Here is a 20,710-nt window from a genome sequence, read left to right on the forward strand (position 1 = left end):
TTCACTGAGCAAGGTTCAAACCGACTAATAGGGTTGAGAAATGCGGAAACCACTCCCTATTCACGTGCAACATAGGTTGTTAGTAAATCCAGCTTGGTTACAACTGAACTCACAGGAATTTCTACTTTTGCATAAGAAACACTAGAAAAATATACTTGGGAATACACATGAGAAAACTTTTATAAACGGACTGTCATAGTGAATTGAAAAATTGCTGGAAGAAAGCAGATACTGGTCAGAATAATTACCGGTTTAACAGATCAAAGAATTTATTAATCAATCGTGAATTCTTATTTAACAATAACACTACTATGCAAAACGATTCAATGTGTTTTTATTTTTTCGCTCATGGTTTAATTTCAAAGTGTTAATCAATATGCACAAACCGCATTTGAGTGTAGAAAACTTGCAAAAGCAGAAAACCGAAATTCATCCTAGTTTGTCGTTTGCACAAACTGCTAATGATAATAAAATAACTTTGAGTTGATATATTATTATATGGTTAACATCAGTACCCAAATTCGAAAAGATGTATTTCAAAACTGTAAAAGGTAGTCAGTTCCTGTGTAACACTGTATATTAATTAAGAAAAAAATTATTCTGCAATTCAAGGTTTCTTGATGTAACTGACTTTAATAAGCAAAGGAATTATATATCACGAATTATTCAGTTAACTGAATTAAATAATGAATTTATTGCAGAAAAAAATAATGAAGTAGAATCTTTCTGTAAGTTGTCAGAATTATCATCAGTTTTCTCCTAAGAACATCTGTAGATGCTAATAATCAAACCAAACCTTAAAACATGAAACTCGGATTGAACCCATTCACTTTCCTTAGAAAAAGTCTAAAACTACTCTACAGAAGAATGGTATGGTTACAATATTAATATAAATAAATGAACTATGGTAAAAAAACAACTCATAGAGTTTTGTATAAAAACTTACTTTCACATTACCAGATTGAAAGAAAATAAACGAGTTAAACTGATTTCAGATAAATATAATGAACCTGATAAGAAATCTAGACCCAATCTAGAAACACAAAATACTCACAACCTTCCAACTTAGAAATGCACCGCATTTAATACTGATTCTTTGGAGAAAATATAGAATTTCTTCAAAATATGATTTATACATATATACACGAAAATATGCTAGAAAATAAGATTACTAACACATTCACAGAAATTATTCAAAAGTTACTTTATCTCGGAATTCTTTCGAGGAAATCCATTTCAATGACCCTATCGACTTTTTCTAATATTGTGTCCATTTGCTTGTCTTGCTGCTTTTCCGAATAAACATAATCAGTCGGGGTGAGCCTACTGCATTCTGTTCTATGTCTATCTGAACAACTGCTGAGAGTTTTGAAGAAGCTGTGCAAGTCTTTTAGTTGGGTGATGCTGTTGGTTGTCAAAAGTAGTTCATTTCTTTTCATTGGCAATATATCGATGTGGGTGTCTGGATATTTTCTGTCCATTAGATCGGCGATCCGAACAACATGTGGAAGAAACGAGACTTGGTTAATAGGGTCATCTCGTCTAAGTAGGTCATCTCCGACAAAGGCCCATCGATACCTAAGTAAAAAAACCATATTCTGATTCCATATTCGAAATGTAATTTTTTCATTCAATTCATTATTAGATTTAGAAAGCCCATTTGACCTCTCTGAGATTATATGAAACAAACCAAATTATTAAATTATATAAAATTTTATTATTATTGTCAACTAGTAACTAGAAAACTCTTGTTAATGTTTAACGACTTTGAGCGTTTGGTTGATTTCTTGAAAATAGGACCAGTAAGTCAAATATAATGAATTTGTTTTTAATTATTTTCCAGTCAGTGGAGGAGTACCTCAGAGCACGAAACTGGGTACTAAACTGTTTATAAATAATTAATAAATGTTTGTTACACCAGATGGTCACTACTCTACTTGTTGCAAATGTTATGAAAGATAATAACAATGTCATAAATGAAGTTATGATTTTCTTTAATCAACGAAAGTTTTTAATAAAAAATTGTTTCCATAAAGTCCAAATTTGTTGATCTTGGTTTATTCAATAGATAAAACACTTGATACTTGAATCATCAGTTATTTACTGAATAGAATTTTCAAAATATTTTTTTTCGAACAACTGGCTAGTAATAATGGTAAGACAATTTGTTCATGATATTTTAAGGACAGTTTAATTCTGCCTGTTCTTAACAACTGTGAAAACGAAATGTTCAAAGGATTTATGTCAGAATTTGAAAAATCAAACTTTTTTTCATAACAATAGTATGAATACTGATTACTTCATTACTTTTGTGATGTAAATACAAATGATTGAGTTTGATAGCCCGCTAGGTTTGCAGATTCAAATTCACTAGACGTTTTTCTTTAGATTAATTTGATAAATTATAAAAAGTGAAGAAGTGTCCACTCAAAGAAATTATGTGGAACCCAGAAGTGAATTTTGAACAACTTTTAAGATTATGATAATAACACAACACAACAAAAAAAAAATTTTTGAATGTTTCCTACACTAAATTAGTCAATTTCTACTAATTTTGGGGTGATAAAAACGAAAATAACAATGAAAAATTTTTATTAGCTCTGGTTTTTGAGATACACAGTACTTAATCTTAAAGAGTAGTTATACTATACGTGAAAAGTGAAAGTACATAAAACAATATTGTTATGTTTCTTTTAGAATATTTTAAGTACAAAATTAATAAAAAAATATGTGTTTTGACAAATAAAAGAAGTTTGTACCACCAAATTTCAATTAAGTCCATCTGATTCATTGTAAGATCACTGTCGTTTAGCTTGTCTTCTATAAAACACTTCTGGAGCATCCCTACACACAGACCAGCAGTAGTCTGCAAGCATTGCTTCATTCCAACGGCCCTGATATCTCTGTTCCATTAAGGCAATGTCTTGATGGAATCTTTCTCCACGTTCGTCACTAACAGCTCCACAGTTTTTATGGGAAGAAATTAAGATGAGAGTTAAGAAAATGAATTTTTAAGGACATGTTGCATCCAAGTTGGTGGTAAGCTTGAAGAAGCTCTTTAACCAATGCTGTGAAGTTATCATCTCTTTTGTTACCTAAAAACCCATGTACAACCCCCTTAAAGGCTTCCCAGGCTCTTTTTTAATTTCCTGTTAAAATCATGTCAAAAGCAGGATCATTTACGATTTCACGGATTTGAGGCTCAATAAAGATGCCTTCCTTGACTTTTGCATCACTCAACCTGGGAAACTTTGCTCTCAAGTACTTAAAAGCTTGTTCTTCCTGGTCCATGGCCTTCACAAAGTTTTTCATTAGTCCCAACTTAATATGTAATGGGGGAAGGAGAACATCCTTAGGATCTACAAGAGGCTCGTAAACTACATTTTTCTCATTAGGGTTTAGGTCTCGTGTAGGCCAGTTCATTTTTTTATAGTGAGATTTTCTATCCCGACTGTCCCACAGACACAAAAAACAACAGTACTTGGTGAACCCTAATTGCATTCCTAGGAGTATAGCAATGACTTTCAGATCACCACAGATGTGCCACTTGTGTTGTTCATATTTGATTGATTGGAGAAGTGTTTTCATATTTATATACGTTTCCTTCATGTGAACTGCATGACCTATAGGAATAGAGGGTAGCTGATTTCCATTATGCAGAAGTACAGCTTTTAAGCTTAGTTTTGAAGAGTCTATAAACAGTCTCCATTCAGATGGAGTGTGATCCAAATTCAAGCAGTCCATCAAACCATTAACATCAGAACAAACTACGAGGTTTCTTTTTTTCTCAAAAAAAGGAAGCAAATCTTTTTGACGCTGTCTGTACTGAGATATTTTCACATCATGTTTTAGAAGATTCCACTGTTGTAGTCTTGACCCTAACAGCTCACCCTTTTCCTTAGACAAGCGAAGATCTCTTATAAGGTCTCTCAACTCTGCTTGACTAATTCTGTGCGGATCACTAGACCTATCGCTTACCTCAAAATCAGAAGGATGGGTTGCTCCTTCTAAACAGTCTTCATCACCTTCCTCTAAAATTTCATAATTTTGGGGTGGAGAAGGGACTGGCAAATTGTCTGAGTGTGGTGCAGGCCGAAGAGCAGATGGGAGATTAGGGTATTTAACCATTCCTCTTTTCTTCATAGATAAACCTTGCTTAATGGGAGGAGTTAAGCAGAAATAACAGTCGTCTGTATGATTGGTAGGCTCACGCCAAACCATAGGTACTGCAAAAGCCATTGCCCGGTTTTTATTTTTCAGCCACTCTCGCAATATGACGGAACAAGAATTACAACATATATGAGGAGCCCATGATTTATCTTGGTCCCCAACTTTCACACCAAAATAATGTTCATAGGCTGTCTTAACGATAGGTGTCATTTTACGTTTCTGAGCCTTAAATGTTATTTCACCACATATATAGCAAAAGCTATCGACAGAATTCACACACTTTCGAGGCATTTCAGATCAGCACTTAAATTAATTTAAAAATCAACTTCACACGATAATTTCAATAGCAACCACGTGCGTACAATTGACAAACTCACATAGGTTATGTTTACTACTTAAGAACAGCTGATGAGAGATGTAAACAAACATGTGTACCAACTGTTGATGATGAAATATTTCATTTGTTGAAAACTCAATATACATATATATAATATAATGATACTATATCTTGAAAACAAGAGCTAATATATAATTTTTATGGTCACTTTCGGTTTTAACACGTGGAAATACATTAAAATCATCTAATTTCAACCCCGAAACAAAAACTTTGTTGTGTTGTGTAATGGGTGGACTCGGCCGTTACTTGATGAAGATCCATAGTAATTTCACAAACTACACCTAGCGATTTGATCTTCAAACTTTATTTTCAAAGATATCACGACATTTTGAATAACTATTAGGACTATAATAATAATAAAAATGGGTAGAAAGATGCCCTCTCTAATCTCGAATATCAAGATCATGTCGGCTTGTCAGGCATGATACTGATGGCTTGAACTATTACATTCTTAATATTCAGTGAATGATATTAATAATAGAAAAAAAAATACAATACTCAAATAAATTATAATAAGATAAATAAACCTAGAAATACCTTACGAAGTGTAATACTTGAAGTAATGTAAATATTAATATATTGACAATGGACAAACTGTTTATCAAATATTATTTTTTCAATACTTGTTGCAGGAGCTGTTTTCAACATTGAAATCGCTGAGGGGCTATAATGTTTACAAACGAATGAAAAGCTCCGTAAATTCAATAAATCATAAATAATATGTTGATCATATGTGACTAACCGATTTCTTATATGATTTTTACATGCAATGTCTTTCTTCATGATTTATGTAATGTTTTTTGGCAATATTTTGATTTGATATATTCTTGAAAATTAATTTGTTTTGATACCTAGTATGATAAATATGAATGGTGAAATTAATATTATTTTCATTTTTAAAAAGGTAAGGACCTTAAAAATTTTCTTGAGATACTCCACATGGAAAAGTGGGAAAACTATTTCCTGAATGATATAGGAATGTAAAATATCTTTATCAAATAATATATCGAAGAAAGAACAAATCATTTACTGCAAATTAAAGACTTTAGCTTGACAATAAATGTTTAATGAAACAACAACTAACCTGTAAAACAATCTATTTGATGATAAATGTAAATTCAGAGAAAACAGAAAATACATTATTATTTATACAGATGAATCATCTTTAATAAAAGAGCAAGTTATCACAGTTCGAACCAAAGGTGGCACAGACCTTCATTGAAGATATTGAATGTTTTTTCATATCAAGTTGAGCTTCTTAACATAAATTCTTATTGAATTTTTAGCGCGGTGAAATAAATGAATACTGATGTCTAAATCTGGATGCCGGAAAAGTACGCCTGTTGTTCTGCCTCAACAGTGATATTTTATAAATGTAAAAATTAACTTTCATAATTTAACTCACATTTGGAATTGAGGAAGCGTTGTGGCGGGTAAAAGCAACGATAGATCCAATAATTTGGCTGTTGCCAACTGAAGTCGTAGCCAATGTGGATGGCCCAAGGCGTGGAGGCCATTGCTGCTATTGGTAGTCCAGCTTGCATCAAGAGACGACATTAGTTTTATGTGAGAACTGTTAGAAAAAAAAATAAAATAAAATAATATAAAGTAACAAAATGAATAATATTTTATTTTGAAGCAGACATTACCAATTGAAGCCCTCGCATAAGTTTTCATAACACAAACACCAGATTTGTTGACTCTCAACAGAATAAGAATTATGATCTGAAAGATATTGACGCATTCAATTGATAGAGGTAATAACAATTCTATTTTGAATCAACAACTCATCATTTTCTGTAAAATAGAATTTTATATATACACACACATCAGAAAAGTCTAGGGATATTTTTAAAAATGACAATAATTTTTTTTTAGATCGCTTTAGGGAAAAAAAAGTTGACGAGTGATTATTAAACGAATGTAACTTACAACAAAATTTAATAAATGGTCAAAAATAGTGAGTGCGCATATAAGCAAAACTAAAAAAAATATGGCTCTTCTTTGGCACCCCAAAAAAAAATCATAATACAAAAAAAAAAATCGGAATCAGTACAAAGTATGGCCTCCACGCTGGTTTACACGGCCCTACATCTATCGTGCATCGACAAAATGAGATTGTCAATGTCTTGTTGAGGTACATTTGCCCATTCAGCGATTAAAAGCTCTCTCAATTGAAACGTGTGAATATTCCCCATATGCGGAGTAATTCTTCGTTGAAGCATGTCCCACACATGCTCGATGGGATTCAGGTCCGGTGATTGTGCTGGCCATGGCAATACATCAACTCCTTCGTTGGTGAGCCAGTCAGTCACTAGACGCGCGACATGTGGACGAGCATTATCGTGCATTAGGTGGAAGTTTTCACCAACAGCACCAGCAAACGGACGGACGATAGGTAGAAGAATGGTGTCGAGGTACTGTCGAGCTGTGAGGGAGCGATTTTTAAAAACGAGATCGGTTCTGCCGCCGATCATGATTCCGCCCCATAGCATTACTGTACCACCTCTGTATGTGTGGACTTCCTGGACGTGTCTCAAACGTTCATTATTTCCAGGTCGTCTCCATAGTCTTACTCGACGAGAATCTGGATGAAATCCAAATCTGGATTCGTCTGTAAACAAAATTGTGGCCCAATCATTTGCATCCCAGTTTTGATGTTCTTGACACCACTCTAATCTTCTACCGCGATTGCCTCTCGACAAAGGTGGACATCTAAGTGGCCTTCTGTTGTGGAGATCTGCTTCATGCAGTCGATTTCTGACAGTATCACGACCAATGGTTACCTGGTGCGTCTGCTGCAACACGATAACCAACTCAGATGCTGTGATTGTCGGTTGTCTTCTTGCGGTTAAGACAAAAAATCGGTCTTGAACTGCAGTTGTAGCGCGTCCTCGCCCTGGATGTTGTTCGGCTGGACTGCCAGTTTCACGGAAACGCCACCACAATCGACTGATAACACTTTGGGAGACCCCCAAACGAAGAGCTACATCATTTTGTCGCATGCCACCTTGAAGAAGCCCTACAGCTCTATTCATCTCAGCCAATGGTAAGTGATGGCGTTCCATGTTAAAGCACAATATTTTCAGTTTAATTGCTGAGCAAGAACTGCATAGAATGTACAAACTCGACACATTCAGATTACTCATTTTAGCCGAAAACCTACAGTTTGTAAAAAACTTGATAAAAGATTAGTTACCGTTTTTGCAGGCTTTGTTCAACCCATATAAATCTACAGGGTGGTCGAGTGTACCAATTTAATCGAAATTAAACGACCTCATGCATTTATTTTTATGATATTTAGTATGTTATAAAAATATCCCTAGACTTTTACAGCGTGACTCACAGTCGATGGTAGGTTAGACGTTTCTGGAAAACGCAAAGCATGATTTTTCTGAAAATTTCACCTCCCACATTTCCTTACCTGTTCTATCGATCTAAAATACTAGAAATATTCAAATAACACCAAGAAATCGACTCCATATCATACAGGGCGTGCTAAAATTACTATTATTTCCATTGTGCATAAAAGTAGTCAAAAGTTCATTTTTTCAAATGAAACCCCCTGTATATTACTCGGTAAATTGAAAGATGGTGAAAAATGCTTCCAGATGATATATCATGTCCCTATACCTAAATCGTCAAGTTTTCTCAATAAAGTCACTTCTTCTAGAAACATTATTTTTTTTTAGAATTTGGATTTAGGTAGCAGTGGAATTATCAAGCTTATAGCAGTTCGGTTACTTATATAAGTAATTTACAAAGAGTTATCGACGGTGTTTTGAATCATCTTCCAAAATGAATGCAAATCTCGATTATTCAAACGAAGGTCTTATGAAATTATTTATTATACACATGAAAAAAGTGATCAAATCATTGTCAGAACGTGTAAAAAATTCAATCAAATGTATCCTGAATTAACCCAATGAACGAGAGGAAGTTTGTAAGGTTACAAAATAATTTCCTTAACTATGGCTCAAAGTTTCCAGGGAACAACTGTACCAAAAATCAGTCATTTCTAGGTAAAAAGTAATATTTTGTGGGCTAAAACATGTGAAAGTACAGACAATAACAGAATAGGATGATTCAAAATAACAAAATTGTAAACAAAATATCACATTTTCACAATAAATGCTGAAAATGTTGTCCATTACATTCTAAACACTTTAAAATGTTTTTTTTGTACGCGACTTGTGGTAGTTTTTTCAATTTCCTGGGGATCCAGATCTTCGATACTCCGCACTATGCGCCGTCGCAACTCTTCTTTGGTAGCCACTGGAGTACTGTATACCATTTCTTTTAAAACACCCCATGAAAAGTCAAGTGGCGTGAGATCTGGTGATCTTGGTGGCCAATCCCACGGCTCTAAACGCCTAAACCAACGATCGTCGAAGAAATCGTCAAGTTTCCTGGAAACTTCCTGGATGTAATGAGCTGGCGCTCCGTCCAGTTGAAACCACGAATTCGTATATTCCTCTAAAGGCAAATTTTCAAGAAAATCGGTTACAGTCGTCCTCAATATTTGGAGATATCTCTCTGCATTCAGGGTATCTTCATAAATAAAAAAGCTAATTTTATTGTTCTTCAGAATACAGAAAACATTCAGGTCAAATTTTTCTTGAAAACCCATTTCTTTTGTAACATGAGGATTATGATCAGCCCAAAAATGTTCCTTCTATTGAAAATACCATCCCTCGTAAATTTTGATTCGTCGCTCCAAATTATTTTTGACAAAAATTCCCGATCTTCCTGTGTATGAATCAAAAGGGATTCACAAAAATGCATTCTACGTTCAAAGTCTTCTGCTTTTAGAGCTTGAACTTTGGTAAATTTATACGGATGCATTCCGTGATTTTTCAAAATTCGTTGTGCTGAAGCATGTGATACACCAAAATCTTTTTCTGCACTGCGAATGGAAGCTTCTGAATATGCATAAAAATATGCCAACAGTATTGTCCTCATTTGAAGTAACAGGTTTCGGTAATGTTGAAGGCGCATTTAACATGTATGATACATTTGTTAAAAGTGATTTTATTTTGCTCGTGAGTTTGCTCCACTTGCTGACGCTCGTTTTGCAATAATCCCCACTCACAAAATAAAATGCCACTTTCAACACTTGTAGCTAAAACGTGAATAACTATTTTTCTACAAAAACGGCTTTATTAAGAAAACTTGACGATTTAGGTGTAGGGACATGTATATCATCTTGAAGCATTTTTCACCATCTTTCAATTTATCGAGTAATATACAGGGGGTTTCATTTGAAAAAATGAACTTTCGACTACTTTTATGCACAATGGAAATAATAGTAATTTTAGCACGCCCTGTATGATATGGAGTCGATTTCTTGGTGTTATTTGAATATTTCGAGTTTGTCCAAACTATCATCAAAATATCAACTTTTCATGAATTGAGAGTACTGATGTACTTAATTTCAATTACGGCTATGTTTTGGACCATATTTAGCACAATTTATTTTTTATCTCGAAAACAGATAGAGATAATTATAGGACATTATTAACAAAAAATTATCAAAATACTAGAGTGATTCCAAAAATGTATTAATATACGGGGTGTTCCATTTAAAAAATATAATTGCTAACTTTTTGGTAATAGTGGCAACACCACAATGCTGAAAATATTTTATATCGATAGAAGAGGTAAGGAAATGTAAGAGGTGAATTTTTCAGAAAAATCATGCTTTGCGTTTTCCAGAAACGTCTAACCTACCATCGACCGTGAGTCACGCTGTATATTGAGGGTTTTGTAACACAAATAGTAACTATTCTCAAGTATCAGTCCAGCTTTCTGATGGAGGTTCATCTTTCTTAATCGTTGATAAACATCTCTAAATAACCAATAACTATTTGGATACTTGAAAATGATGCGATATTTCATGTTGTTAAAAAAACTGGTGTTTGGTTATTCAACATTTTTCCAATAACGGTAAAGATCCACCACTGTACAAAAGACTTTTCTCAAGTTAGAAAATCGTGCAACAAAATAATTTTACTTTGCAAGCTGTTACTGTTACCACACAATATAAGCAATGCTGAAGCAAACTTTCAATTGGGTAGCAATTAGTAATAAATGAATTACCTGTTGTTTGTCCTGTAGCATCCAGCCACCATAGCAAATTACAAACAAATAAATAATACTGTTATTAACATCAAATACAAAACTATTTCGATAACACAATGGATGTCAATCAGAAAATTCAAAGATACAATGAACAAAAACCATTCATTCAATCAAATTCGATTTTCTAAGAGTTTTTATATTTCAATTCGTCTAATTACTGACATTTATAGCATTATCGAAACTCAATAATTATAAATCAATCTACAACGTTCATTATGTTAGTTGAAAACATTTCATTTCACTGAAAAATGTTTCCAAAACAGGTTTTAAGAAATTTAAATCGGGTTGTTAAATATACTTGATGCAGAACTACTGAGGGAATTGGACATGCAAATCCAATGGATCATTCAAATAAAAACTGTAGAAATAAACCACATTATCGGTGTTTGATTATTTGAATTGGTTATTAAGATTTGAAATTTTGATTAGACAATAAATAAACTCAGTAGTTGTTTCTACCGATTAACTTTTGTTTTGTCAAAAACTCTCAACGCGGGAAATGAGTACACATGATGCTAAATGGTGCAAGCATTGAAACTTATCGCGCTTATTTTATTAAAATCTATAATTTACGGACCATAATGCAAAAAAAATCTTTCATCTATTATCAATTCATTTCCAAATGTGAACATTAACAAAAAATGTATTCATTCGATACAAAACTTCCAGACATGATTTTGCTGTTATAAGGAAGCTAATGAAAATTATTAACAACAATTGATAATGAGAAAATATGAACATTCAAATATTTTAATTTATTGATCATTATCGGATTATTCTTTCCTTTGGTAGCATGTACGAGGATGGTCTAAAGAGTGGTCGACCTCAACATGAAGATAGCAGCACTCGTAAATGAAAGCTAGTGAATTTCGTTGTTCATCTGTTGACAGTTGCTCACCAAAGTTTCAGTTATTTTGGATGCGCAGTTGTTATGTAACAGTCGTTTGAGTGAGTCGATGAGAGTGTTTTTATGAAAATGCACAAAATCGAGTAACGAGCTGTCATTAAATATTTGTTTTTGAAAGGCAATACACCTACACAAGTCAAAGATGAGTTGGATTTTGTGTATGAGGTCTCTGTACCATTATTTACCACAGTGAAATTTTGGACAGCTGAATTTAAACGTGACCGTAAGAGCTTATAGTATAAGAGCTAGCAACGTTTTCGAGAAAGAATTTCAAAACAGTTGGTTTTTTGATATGCTGTCTTTCTTGCTCTTTCGGTTAGAGTCCGTGCTACCTGGCTGGCGGTAGTGGTTGCGTTTATTAAAGCGCATCTTACCTGCACAGGTAAAAATCCTTAACTTCAAAAGAATTTTTTAAAGCGTAATTTTTAATTTTTTGCCTTTAGATAGATCCACTAGACATCAATTTTTTATTGCCAGGCATTTTTATTGTTGTTAATTTCGTGCCATACGTGATTTTTCATTTTTTTGAAATAAAAAATTCAAAGTATTTTTGAATGTCTGTATTTTTTTAATTATGTTCTTTAAACATAAAATAACCTAAAATTAATTTGCCAGACGTTAATTCGATTGTTAAGTGTTAAATATAAATAAAAAAGTAATGAAAAATATTGCGGTATAATGCTTGTGGTTAGAGAGAGACAGTTTAAAGAGCATGACAGATAAAGCGACGGTAGCGCATCGGCAAATGGAAAACATGGCGTCAGTCTAAAGTCACATGATTGTTTTGTGTTTATGTTATTTGTGATGTTTATTTATTAATTTTGTTATAATGGCCAGTGATAAAAGGAAATGTATTTTCTATAAAGGACATAAAGATAAAATCATACTTGTCGTGGTTGATAAACTGAAAAAAAGCCAGGAAGTTTTGAATATACGTTTAAAATAGAAATTAAAGTACAGTGACATCGAGTTGCCTACTGAAATAAATGAAACAGATGGATATCACAGACAATGTTACAGAAGTTTTACAGCATTAATGGCAAAATACCGTGATCAATCGACTGAAATAGATAGTATCAGTAAATTTACTTCACATACTTTGCTATTAAATACACCAGCAAATGTTAGTGAAACTATTGCGAGAAACATAAAAAGTGAAATCGTAAGTGAGGTTAGTGCTTCGAGTTTAATTCATTACACAACATCCGATGATAAATATGATTTTTTCTGGTTTGTGGGAGAGCAATTACCTTCCACTGATGCAGATGTTATTATTCAAAGTAAGTATTGAATAAAACATTAACAAACACAATTACAGGTATTTTAATTTTTTTGTTACAGATGATGGAATATTAGAAGACAATGACAATTCGAAAGACGATGATATAAATAATTCTGACAGTGAGAGGAAAGATGATGATGGTGATTATTTGAAGATGCCTCATTTTTTTGTGACATTATTATAGATTGAAGATATTTCAATTTAAAAAAAATCTGAAACTTTGTATTATATATTTGTAATTCACGTGTAAGTAATAATCATTACTTTTTTATTTAAAAAATGTAATTTTTGAACCTTCTTTGATATAGTTTTTATTCCATTCTTTTCAATTTATGCTTATTTTAATTATATTTTCATTTTTATGTTAAAATTTTTTCATTCCAACTTGTATTTACAAGAACAAGTGTAAGTAATGTATTTTTGCAATTATTTCCTGTCTCATTCTTAAAATTTTCTGTTATACACCAGCTGATACGCTGCCGTCGCTTTCTATCTCTCTTGCACTTTAAACTGTCTGTCTCTAACCACAAGCATTATACCGCAATACTTTTCATTACTTTTTTATTTATATTTAATACTTAACAATCGAATTAACGTCTGGCAAATTAATTTTATATTATTTTATGTTTAAAGAACATAATATAAAAATTACAGACATTTGAATTTTTTATTTAAATAAAATGAAAAATCGCGTATGGCACATAATTAACAACAATAAAATGCCTAGCAATAAAAAATTGATGTCTAGTGTATCTATCTAAAGGCAAAAAATTAAAAATTACGCTTTAAAAAATTCTTTTAAAGTTAAGGATTTTTACCTGTGCAGGTGAGATGCGCATTAATAAACGCAAACACTACCGCCAGCCAGGTAGCCCGGACTCTAACCGAAAGAACAAGAAAGCCAGCATATCAAAAAACCAACTGTTCTAAAATTCTTGTTTTCCGAACGTTGCTAGCTCCAGTACTATTAGGGGACGATGAACGTTCGGGGCGTCCAAAAACTGCAATCACCGACGAAAACATTGCCATGGTACACCAGATGGTGCTAGACGACCGCCGAAATAAAGTGAGAGAAATAGCAGAGGCTATGGACATGTCAAAAGAACGTCACGAGAAAGATGTCCGCGCGTTGGGTGCCGCGTTTGTTCACGTTAGAACAAAAACGTGTTCGAATAACATTTCCAACGCTCTGTTGGCGCAGTTTTGGTGCCAACTAATTACTGTAGATGAAACTTGGATACACCATTATACGCCTGAAACAAAAATACAGTCCAAACAGTGGACTGCAAAGAAGGAACCGGCTTCAGAAAAAGCAAAAACTGTTTTTTTGGCTGGGAAAGTGATGGCGACTGTTTTTGGGATAGTCATGAAGTTATTCTAATCGATTATCTTCAAAAGGGAAAAACCATTATAGGAGCATACTACGCATCATTACTTGACAAGCTGAAGGCAGAACTTGCGGAAAAACGGCCAAATTTTCAGAAAAGGAAAATCCCGTTTCACCAAGACAACGAACTGTCTCACACCTCAGCAGATGTAGCCCCAAGTGACTTCTTTTTGTTCGCTCATCTAAAATTTACGCTTGGAGGACAGATATTTTAGTCAAATGAAAGGCAATCACCCTCGTGAACAATTATTTTGCTGAGAAACACGCCGAGTGGAAGGGTTACAGAGATGGGAGCATCGTTGGGAGAAGTGTATAGAGGTAAAAAGAGACTATGTTGAAAAATAAAAAAAATCTGAAAAAATGTCTGGTGTCCTTTGTTAGGTCAGAAATTTTTCAGGCCACCCCTTACATCAAGATGAACTTTAGTGTAACTTTTTGTATTATGATCATGCAACTTAGAATTTTCTAGTAATTGAATATACTTGGAATCGTCCGTGGTAGTAGTGCGCCCGACTCACGATCGGAAGGCCGTGGGTTCGATTCTCGCCTCGACCAGATATTTTTCTCAAGAAAATGTATCAGGTTGAAGCTGGGATGATTCTGCAACCGTGTTAGGAATCACACGTTAAAAGGTAAGACCTCGTTAGTCCTTAGCTCGCACAAGTTTATCAACTTCTGAGAGTTGTCTTTCGTATGGGGGCGACAGCTGATTAACGGAAAAACAGATTTATCAATTTTTTCATGTCGTTATTTATATTTTGTTCAATTAATTCTTTTTTTTTCTGAATAAAACAGTGCAAATGAGAAGTGACCACCCATCAAACCTATATTTTTAATATAAATTGAAGTGCCAACTTGACATTGTCAAGTAGTGAGATGTATTCAGCACATCTGTGATTTTCATCAAGTGTCGTAGGTCAAGAGTTTTTGACGAAATATTTTACATGAGGAAGAGGTATAAGTGATCACATCTATGATGCATCTTGTGATTATCCCAAAATATTGTAACGAAAATGGTTACTTTACTTCGTGTGATATTTTTAAATTTTATAAGTTACATCCTATGTCAACGATGGAATAATTACAACACAGCATACCTCAATAGTATTGAGTTGAAAATGTGTTTAAGAGTTTGAAAAATATACTTCAAATGAAATATAATACTATTTCACTATTAATCCCTAACTAATCACTATTTTTCCCTAACTAGAAAATACCCAAAAGGAAAATAAATTAAATCAGAATTCAAGAAAATCAGTGCGACAAAAATCAACAATTTCAAATGAAAAATCTTCTTTCGTAATCAATAAATGAGAATAAGGAACAAATGGTCCCATCTCTAGATTTGTCAAAATGTCTACAATGGATATTATTTAATCCATGATGCACAGAAAACAACATATATTATGGTGACATTTGAATACTTTAAAACCAAACCTACAGTTTGAAGTTTTTCGGTTGACACCCATTTGTTGTGATATGTTTTAATGCACAGAAAGTGCTTTTATTATTGTTCGTAAGTGATACAATTTATTAATAAATATTCTTTACTAATCATTCAAGTGAGCCAACCAATAAAATCAAATCAACACAAAATGTTGAAAAAATATCAGATGAATCTACCCATGATGATTTCCAAATAACTGCTTCATTAACATTGCTCTCAAAATATAACTCCTGATAATTCCTCAGAGGAATAAAAAAAACTTTCTTTTCAACTATTTACTCCTAAAGATATTTTATAATTTTACTTTTTTCCATCAAAACTATGAACACACTAATTTTGACACATATTTCAGTAATCAAGTCAACATCATCAGAGAATCAATACTTGTAGTTCTTGTTCGAACTCATTGATGTTCAATGCATTATTGCTACAATTTGTTGTCATAAGTGAATAAATAATGTGTATTTAAACTACCACTGTTACAACTAATATTGAATTCAATAAATGGTAGTGTGTAGATGATGGTTAGTTTGACTAGGTTATTTTAAAAAGTCATGAAAAAGCTTCTAAAACTGTGCACTATTATGAATCAACCAAATTACTGATATTCTAAATTCATAAACTCAAAATAATAAAGCACCCCAAGGTAAATACACAAAATATAAAACCCACATAAAACATATTATTCAAATTTAATTTTTGAATACAAAGCGAAATTAAATCTGCATGTCACATACCTGAATTCCTCCGTATCCGTTGATAATTCTTGTTCGATCTGTAAAAATACCTGCAGCATTTCACTTATGATGATCGGCCATAAGGAAGTAACGTGTAAGGGACTCATTCGCATTAATATTACTCGAAAACAAAAGAACACTTGTGCTTGAACATTTGGTGCATTTAGCCTCAGACTACTTGTAAGTTGTTCTGCAAAACCACTGTTTATAACCATTTTACCAAATTGATTCTGAATAGTTACCTTGAATATCAGGCATATACTTGGCATATTGATCCATTTCACTACAGAATATTACATAAGCTAGTCTCTTCAGTAACTGTGCCTTCTGCTCATATTCTTGTTCCCTTGATGAGAATATACTTAAACTCCCACTCTGATTCAACGAAACACGATCTGGAATTATACGCGAAAGGTTAAGTTTCTTACAACAGGATATTTTTTAGGAAATTAGAATAATAACACTGTTACAATGTGTTGCATACACTTCATTTTAAAATAAATGCGTACATTAACACTATCATTGCCAACTGCCTGGTTTGGCAAAAATAGGCATTGATGTGAATACATTATGCTCTTGTGGCAATTTTTCTTTAGCGGATATAAATCACATACTATTTACATGTCCCAACTTCGAACTGTACCGGACGAATTTCTTAAATAATTTACTTTCCTCTAATGTTTCGTTTTCCAATTAATATAACAGTGCTTTTAGCTTCACTAAATGAAAAAATATACAACATAATTCTAAAATTCATAATTAAATCTAAAATATCAATATAAAAAGTAGTAACTCGATTTGTTCTAAAATTCTGTGGCAAAATAAACTCCGGTTTGATGCCAGGAAAGGGGTTAAAAAAAACTGCCTGGTTAATTTTTTGGTCTGTTTCGGCAGCGCTTTGGTTCAATTTGAGTTCGTAGAGAAAAATTGGGCAAAAATCGCTTAACAACATCATATAATGATAAATTAACAACATCAATGTATAGTGTACAAAATTCTTTATCATACACAGTAGAATAAATATTTATTGAGATATGGAGCTACAAGAACACATGACATTAACACAGACAAAACTTTTTGAAACAACCCGATATAAATAACCAATACTGTGAAAATTTTGAAGTAGAACGAAAGGTTCACAATAATTTTTAGGTTTTGACTAAATCAAGTATTGAAAAGCATTATAAAAGTATTATTGATAAGATTAAAATTATCAACTTTTAGACCAGAAGATGTTTTTGTTCGCATAATATGACGATTAAATTACGATTTGTTGTCAATAAATACTTCTGAAAATTTGGCACTAGATCAGATGGTGATGGAGTAATTGTCTATATTTAAATCTCTCTATTTACACCTAAACAGCAAAATATATATGTTGTATATATTGAAAGTCAAACAGTTGGAGTTACCATAATTTACCATAATTTCAATGCTTCAATATTTATATGAAGGGTTTCTACAAGTTTAGTGATATTTTTCTAAACCATAGAATAGTTGTCATCAGCAATCAAATTTTTTGCCAAGTCCGAAATATTACATTAATAATTCCAATTCCAACCACAAATCTTATCAAAAATTCTGATGAACAGTGCTTGTGAAATATATGACTATCTACCTCTGAATATGAGAAGAATTAGTAACTCAAAAAACTTTTTAGTTAGCAGTGAAATCTTTGTTCAGCAAGATCTCATACTATTGCATTACAGAATTTATGGAAACATTTTAGAATTGACTTGAATCGGGTACCAAAGTCTTTTATCTGCAATTTATGATTTATTCTTGTCTAATATTATTTTTTGAAACTAATATGTCTCATATATCTACTTCTTATATTATTTAACATAAGATACGCTTTGAAAGGATTCCACCCAATTATATATGAGTGTTGAAGCTTAGGCATTATCTCATGATCAACAAACTCAGAAGCTTTTAAAAATTACTGAAAAAAGCTGCCCCGTGACTTTCCTACTATTGATATTTGCATAAATTTCTTATGAATAAATTAATATAAAAGGATTTTTTTATTATTAATGATAGTCAAAACTTACTCATCAAATCCCTAAATGTAATATTGTCATGGGTCATCAAATTATCTACAATCACCCTCCAGAATTTCAGACAAGAATAATCCATTTGAAAAAGTGTGTTATCGAACAATAGGTCGAAAATATCCTTTCTCCATGCCTTCCTTGTATATTGGTAGCTACTCAAGCTTGCTAATAGTTTCGAGCAAGCACTGAAGCTGGGCATATTACGGACAGTATGCGTTTTCAAATAAGGAACTATGTTGCACATTAACGAGGTGAGGATTCCATTGACTTTGTCCTTTTCACACGAACCAAAGCATATATCTAAAATTGGAGCTAGAATTTCTGATAAAACCTAAAAAAAAAAGAAGGTTTTTGGGGCACACGAAAAATTATATTAACTTACTAATTGTGCCTGTACGCTATGGTTAGAGGTTACAAATACTTCACTACTGGTACTCCCATTCAGAATACTGGCTTCGGGAGTGCTCTCTTCATCTTGTTCTTTCACAGCATAGTTTTTTCTCAACCAGGTGGTTTGTTCCAAGCACGAGCCGCAAACTTGTGAAACACAATCTATCAACTGAAAAACATAAAAGTATTGAGGTGAAGAAACAATTTTACACCATCATCAGTATAAATTCATAAGTTATAATGTTTCGCTGGGATGCTAAAGATAATCAATATTGAGAGTGCCTCTGAAGAAGCTAACTGTGCATGCTAATGAAACATCAGGATGAAATTTCATAATATGAAGGTCCTTAAACCCGATAAAAATAAGGATATTATGATAGTATAAACGATAAAATTCACTAGAAATATCCCGAAATTTATTTCATAACAAGATGTTTATTTTTCTCAAGCCAACGTTGTTAACTTTTAAGTGTTTCCTTCGAAAGAAGAGATATTTATATCAGAAATTCTACATTGTTGACAAAATTAAATACTATACTTTATCTATTTGTTCTTCACACAATTGCAAATATTTACATCAATCATTCAAATCGAGGTTAGGTATTTTCCATTTATCAGTTGCCAGCTTGATTTTTCATTTCAAAATGTGTAATTATCATCAATGTTTAAAATTTAACTTACGCCGTTCTTGTCATTTTATTATTCTTTACAAATCCAAATCAAACGGTTAAAAAACATAGGAAGTTCTAGATAGCGACAGAATTCATGAAAATTCTTAGGTTGAATAAATTAGTACTCGCATATACCTAATATGTTTCAAGATAATTTCTGTTGATTTACTATTGAGAGACATTTATTTATAAGTATTCATTGAAAAAGCTGAGCATTTCAAATATAAAAGGTTTCCAAAATGGAATATGTGCGTGATCTTTGAAACTAGTTTCAATAGGTCGCCTAACTTGACCGATATATTTTTTGTCACAGTCCTCCCAGCTTATTGCTTATATCCCGATTACTTACCATTTGTTAAAGTGAGCATGAAGTTTTGAAGGGTACTTTTCACATTCAACTTTTTGAAAATGTAATCTTATCCGTTAGTATATCTTGATTCATATGGAAGTACAATGAACATGAAATGAAGATTGTTTCGGTTCTGGTGTTTGGGAACAGTGATTGTTTTGGAATTAGTCTCTGAAAGAGGTTTCAATTCTACCTTCCATAAATGATAAAATCTCAAATGGAAGATCATCTGCTAACATATTAACCAGTATTTCCCTGGACGATATGAAGAATATTGAATATTATTACATGTTTTTTTTTTGTTATTAATTAGACCAATGGTGAAATAGCTCCCTTCAAAGTTATATATTTACTTTCTTGTATACATTTTCTGTATAAACGATTGTAGTTTCTTGGAAATATATAAATGTTTATTATTAATTAGTTACTTGTTTGAAGGTCCTCAAAACACAACTGCAAGTGTTGTGAAAAAATATAAACGACAATTTTTTTTTAAATGAATTCAACTTACTTTCGTTGTAACATCTTGCAGATCTTTTTGATCTTTTCTCTCTTCTAGTGGGCAACACTTTATCATTATTTCGTGTAGGAGGGCGGCAAGCAAAAACTGAGCAGGGGGAGACAATGAACAACCTTCCCTGATCAATGTCAGTAGGGAGCCCCATGCCTCAAATAACTGGGTAGAGGAAGCATTTCTCATATAACTGAAAATATTGAAATTATTACTCCTTTTGGTTTTTTCACAGGAATGAAGGAAAACTTAAACTTCTTGTGAAAA

General features: G+C 32.7%; 2 protein-coding genes across 6 annotated transcripts in view; one reads left to right on the forward strand and one right to left on the reverse strand.

The window, feature by feature from the left end:
- Window positions 1-873: 873 nt before the first annotated feature.
- The window catches only part of LOC111507956 (protein DOP1 homolog), a 72,736-nt gene continuing 52,899 nt past the window's right edge, over window positions 874-20,710 (reverse strand). For 2 of the 5 annotated variants that reach the window (XM_074169678.1, XM_074169655.1), the window contains 8 exons: window positions 20,444-20,636; window positions 18,905-19,081; window positions 18,520-18,853; window positions 16,711-16,863; window positions 16,469-16,658; window positions 10,667-10,678; window positions 5,973-6,140; window positions 874-1,578 (listed from right to left, as the gene is read on the reverse strand). In XM_074169678.1, coding sequence (XP_074025779.1) covers window positions 1,206-1,578; window positions 5,973-6,140; window positions 10,667-10,678; window positions 16,469-16,658; window positions 16,711-16,863; window positions 18,520-18,853; window positions 18,905-19,081; window positions 20,444-20,636 — 1,600 coding nt within the window. In that variant the 3' untranslated portion in view covers window positions 874-1,205. The remainder of the gene's footprint in view (window positions 1,579-5,972; window positions 6,141-10,666; window positions 10,679-16,468; window positions 16,659-16,710; window positions 16,864-18,519; window positions 18,854-18,904; window positions 19,082-20,443; window positions 20,637-20,710) is intronic. The other 3 variants (XM_074169667.1, XM_074169673.1, XM_074169663.1) reach the window with 3 other exon arrangements.
- Window positions 12,324-13,195, forward strand: LOC111507957 (uncharacterized). The gene is made up of 2 exons (XM_023163349.2): window positions 12,324-12,895; window positions 12,957-13,195. Exons 1-2 carry the CDS (start codon window positions 12,652-12,654, stop codon window positions 13,079-13,081), a joined length of 369 nt encoding a protein of 122 aa, XP_023019117.2. The 5' UTR covers window positions 12,324-12,651; the 3' UTR covers window positions 13,082-13,195.

Source organism: Leptinotarsa decemlineata, unplaced genomic scaffold (assembly GCF_025532065.1).
Source record: "Leptinotarsa decemlineata unplaced genomic scaffold, Ldec_3_MD MMD2_P_RNA_scaffold_11, whole genome shotgun sequence".
Classification (NCBI taxonomy): domain Eukaryota; kingdom Metazoa; phylum Arthropoda; class Insecta; order Coleoptera; family Chrysomelidae; genus Leptinotarsa; species Leptinotarsa decemlineata.

What these genes read in the sequence shown, in the direction of transcription:
- LOC111507957 (XM_023163349.2), top strand. Translation starts at nt 12,652, where the DNA reads ATGGCAAAATACCGTGATCAATCGACTGAAATAGATAGTATCAGTAAA. An exon ending in TGCAGATGTTATTATTCAAA is followed by an intron (nt 12,896 to 12,956) that starts GTAAGTATTGAA and finishes TTTTTGTTACAG; the next exon opens with ATGATGGAATATTAGAAGAC.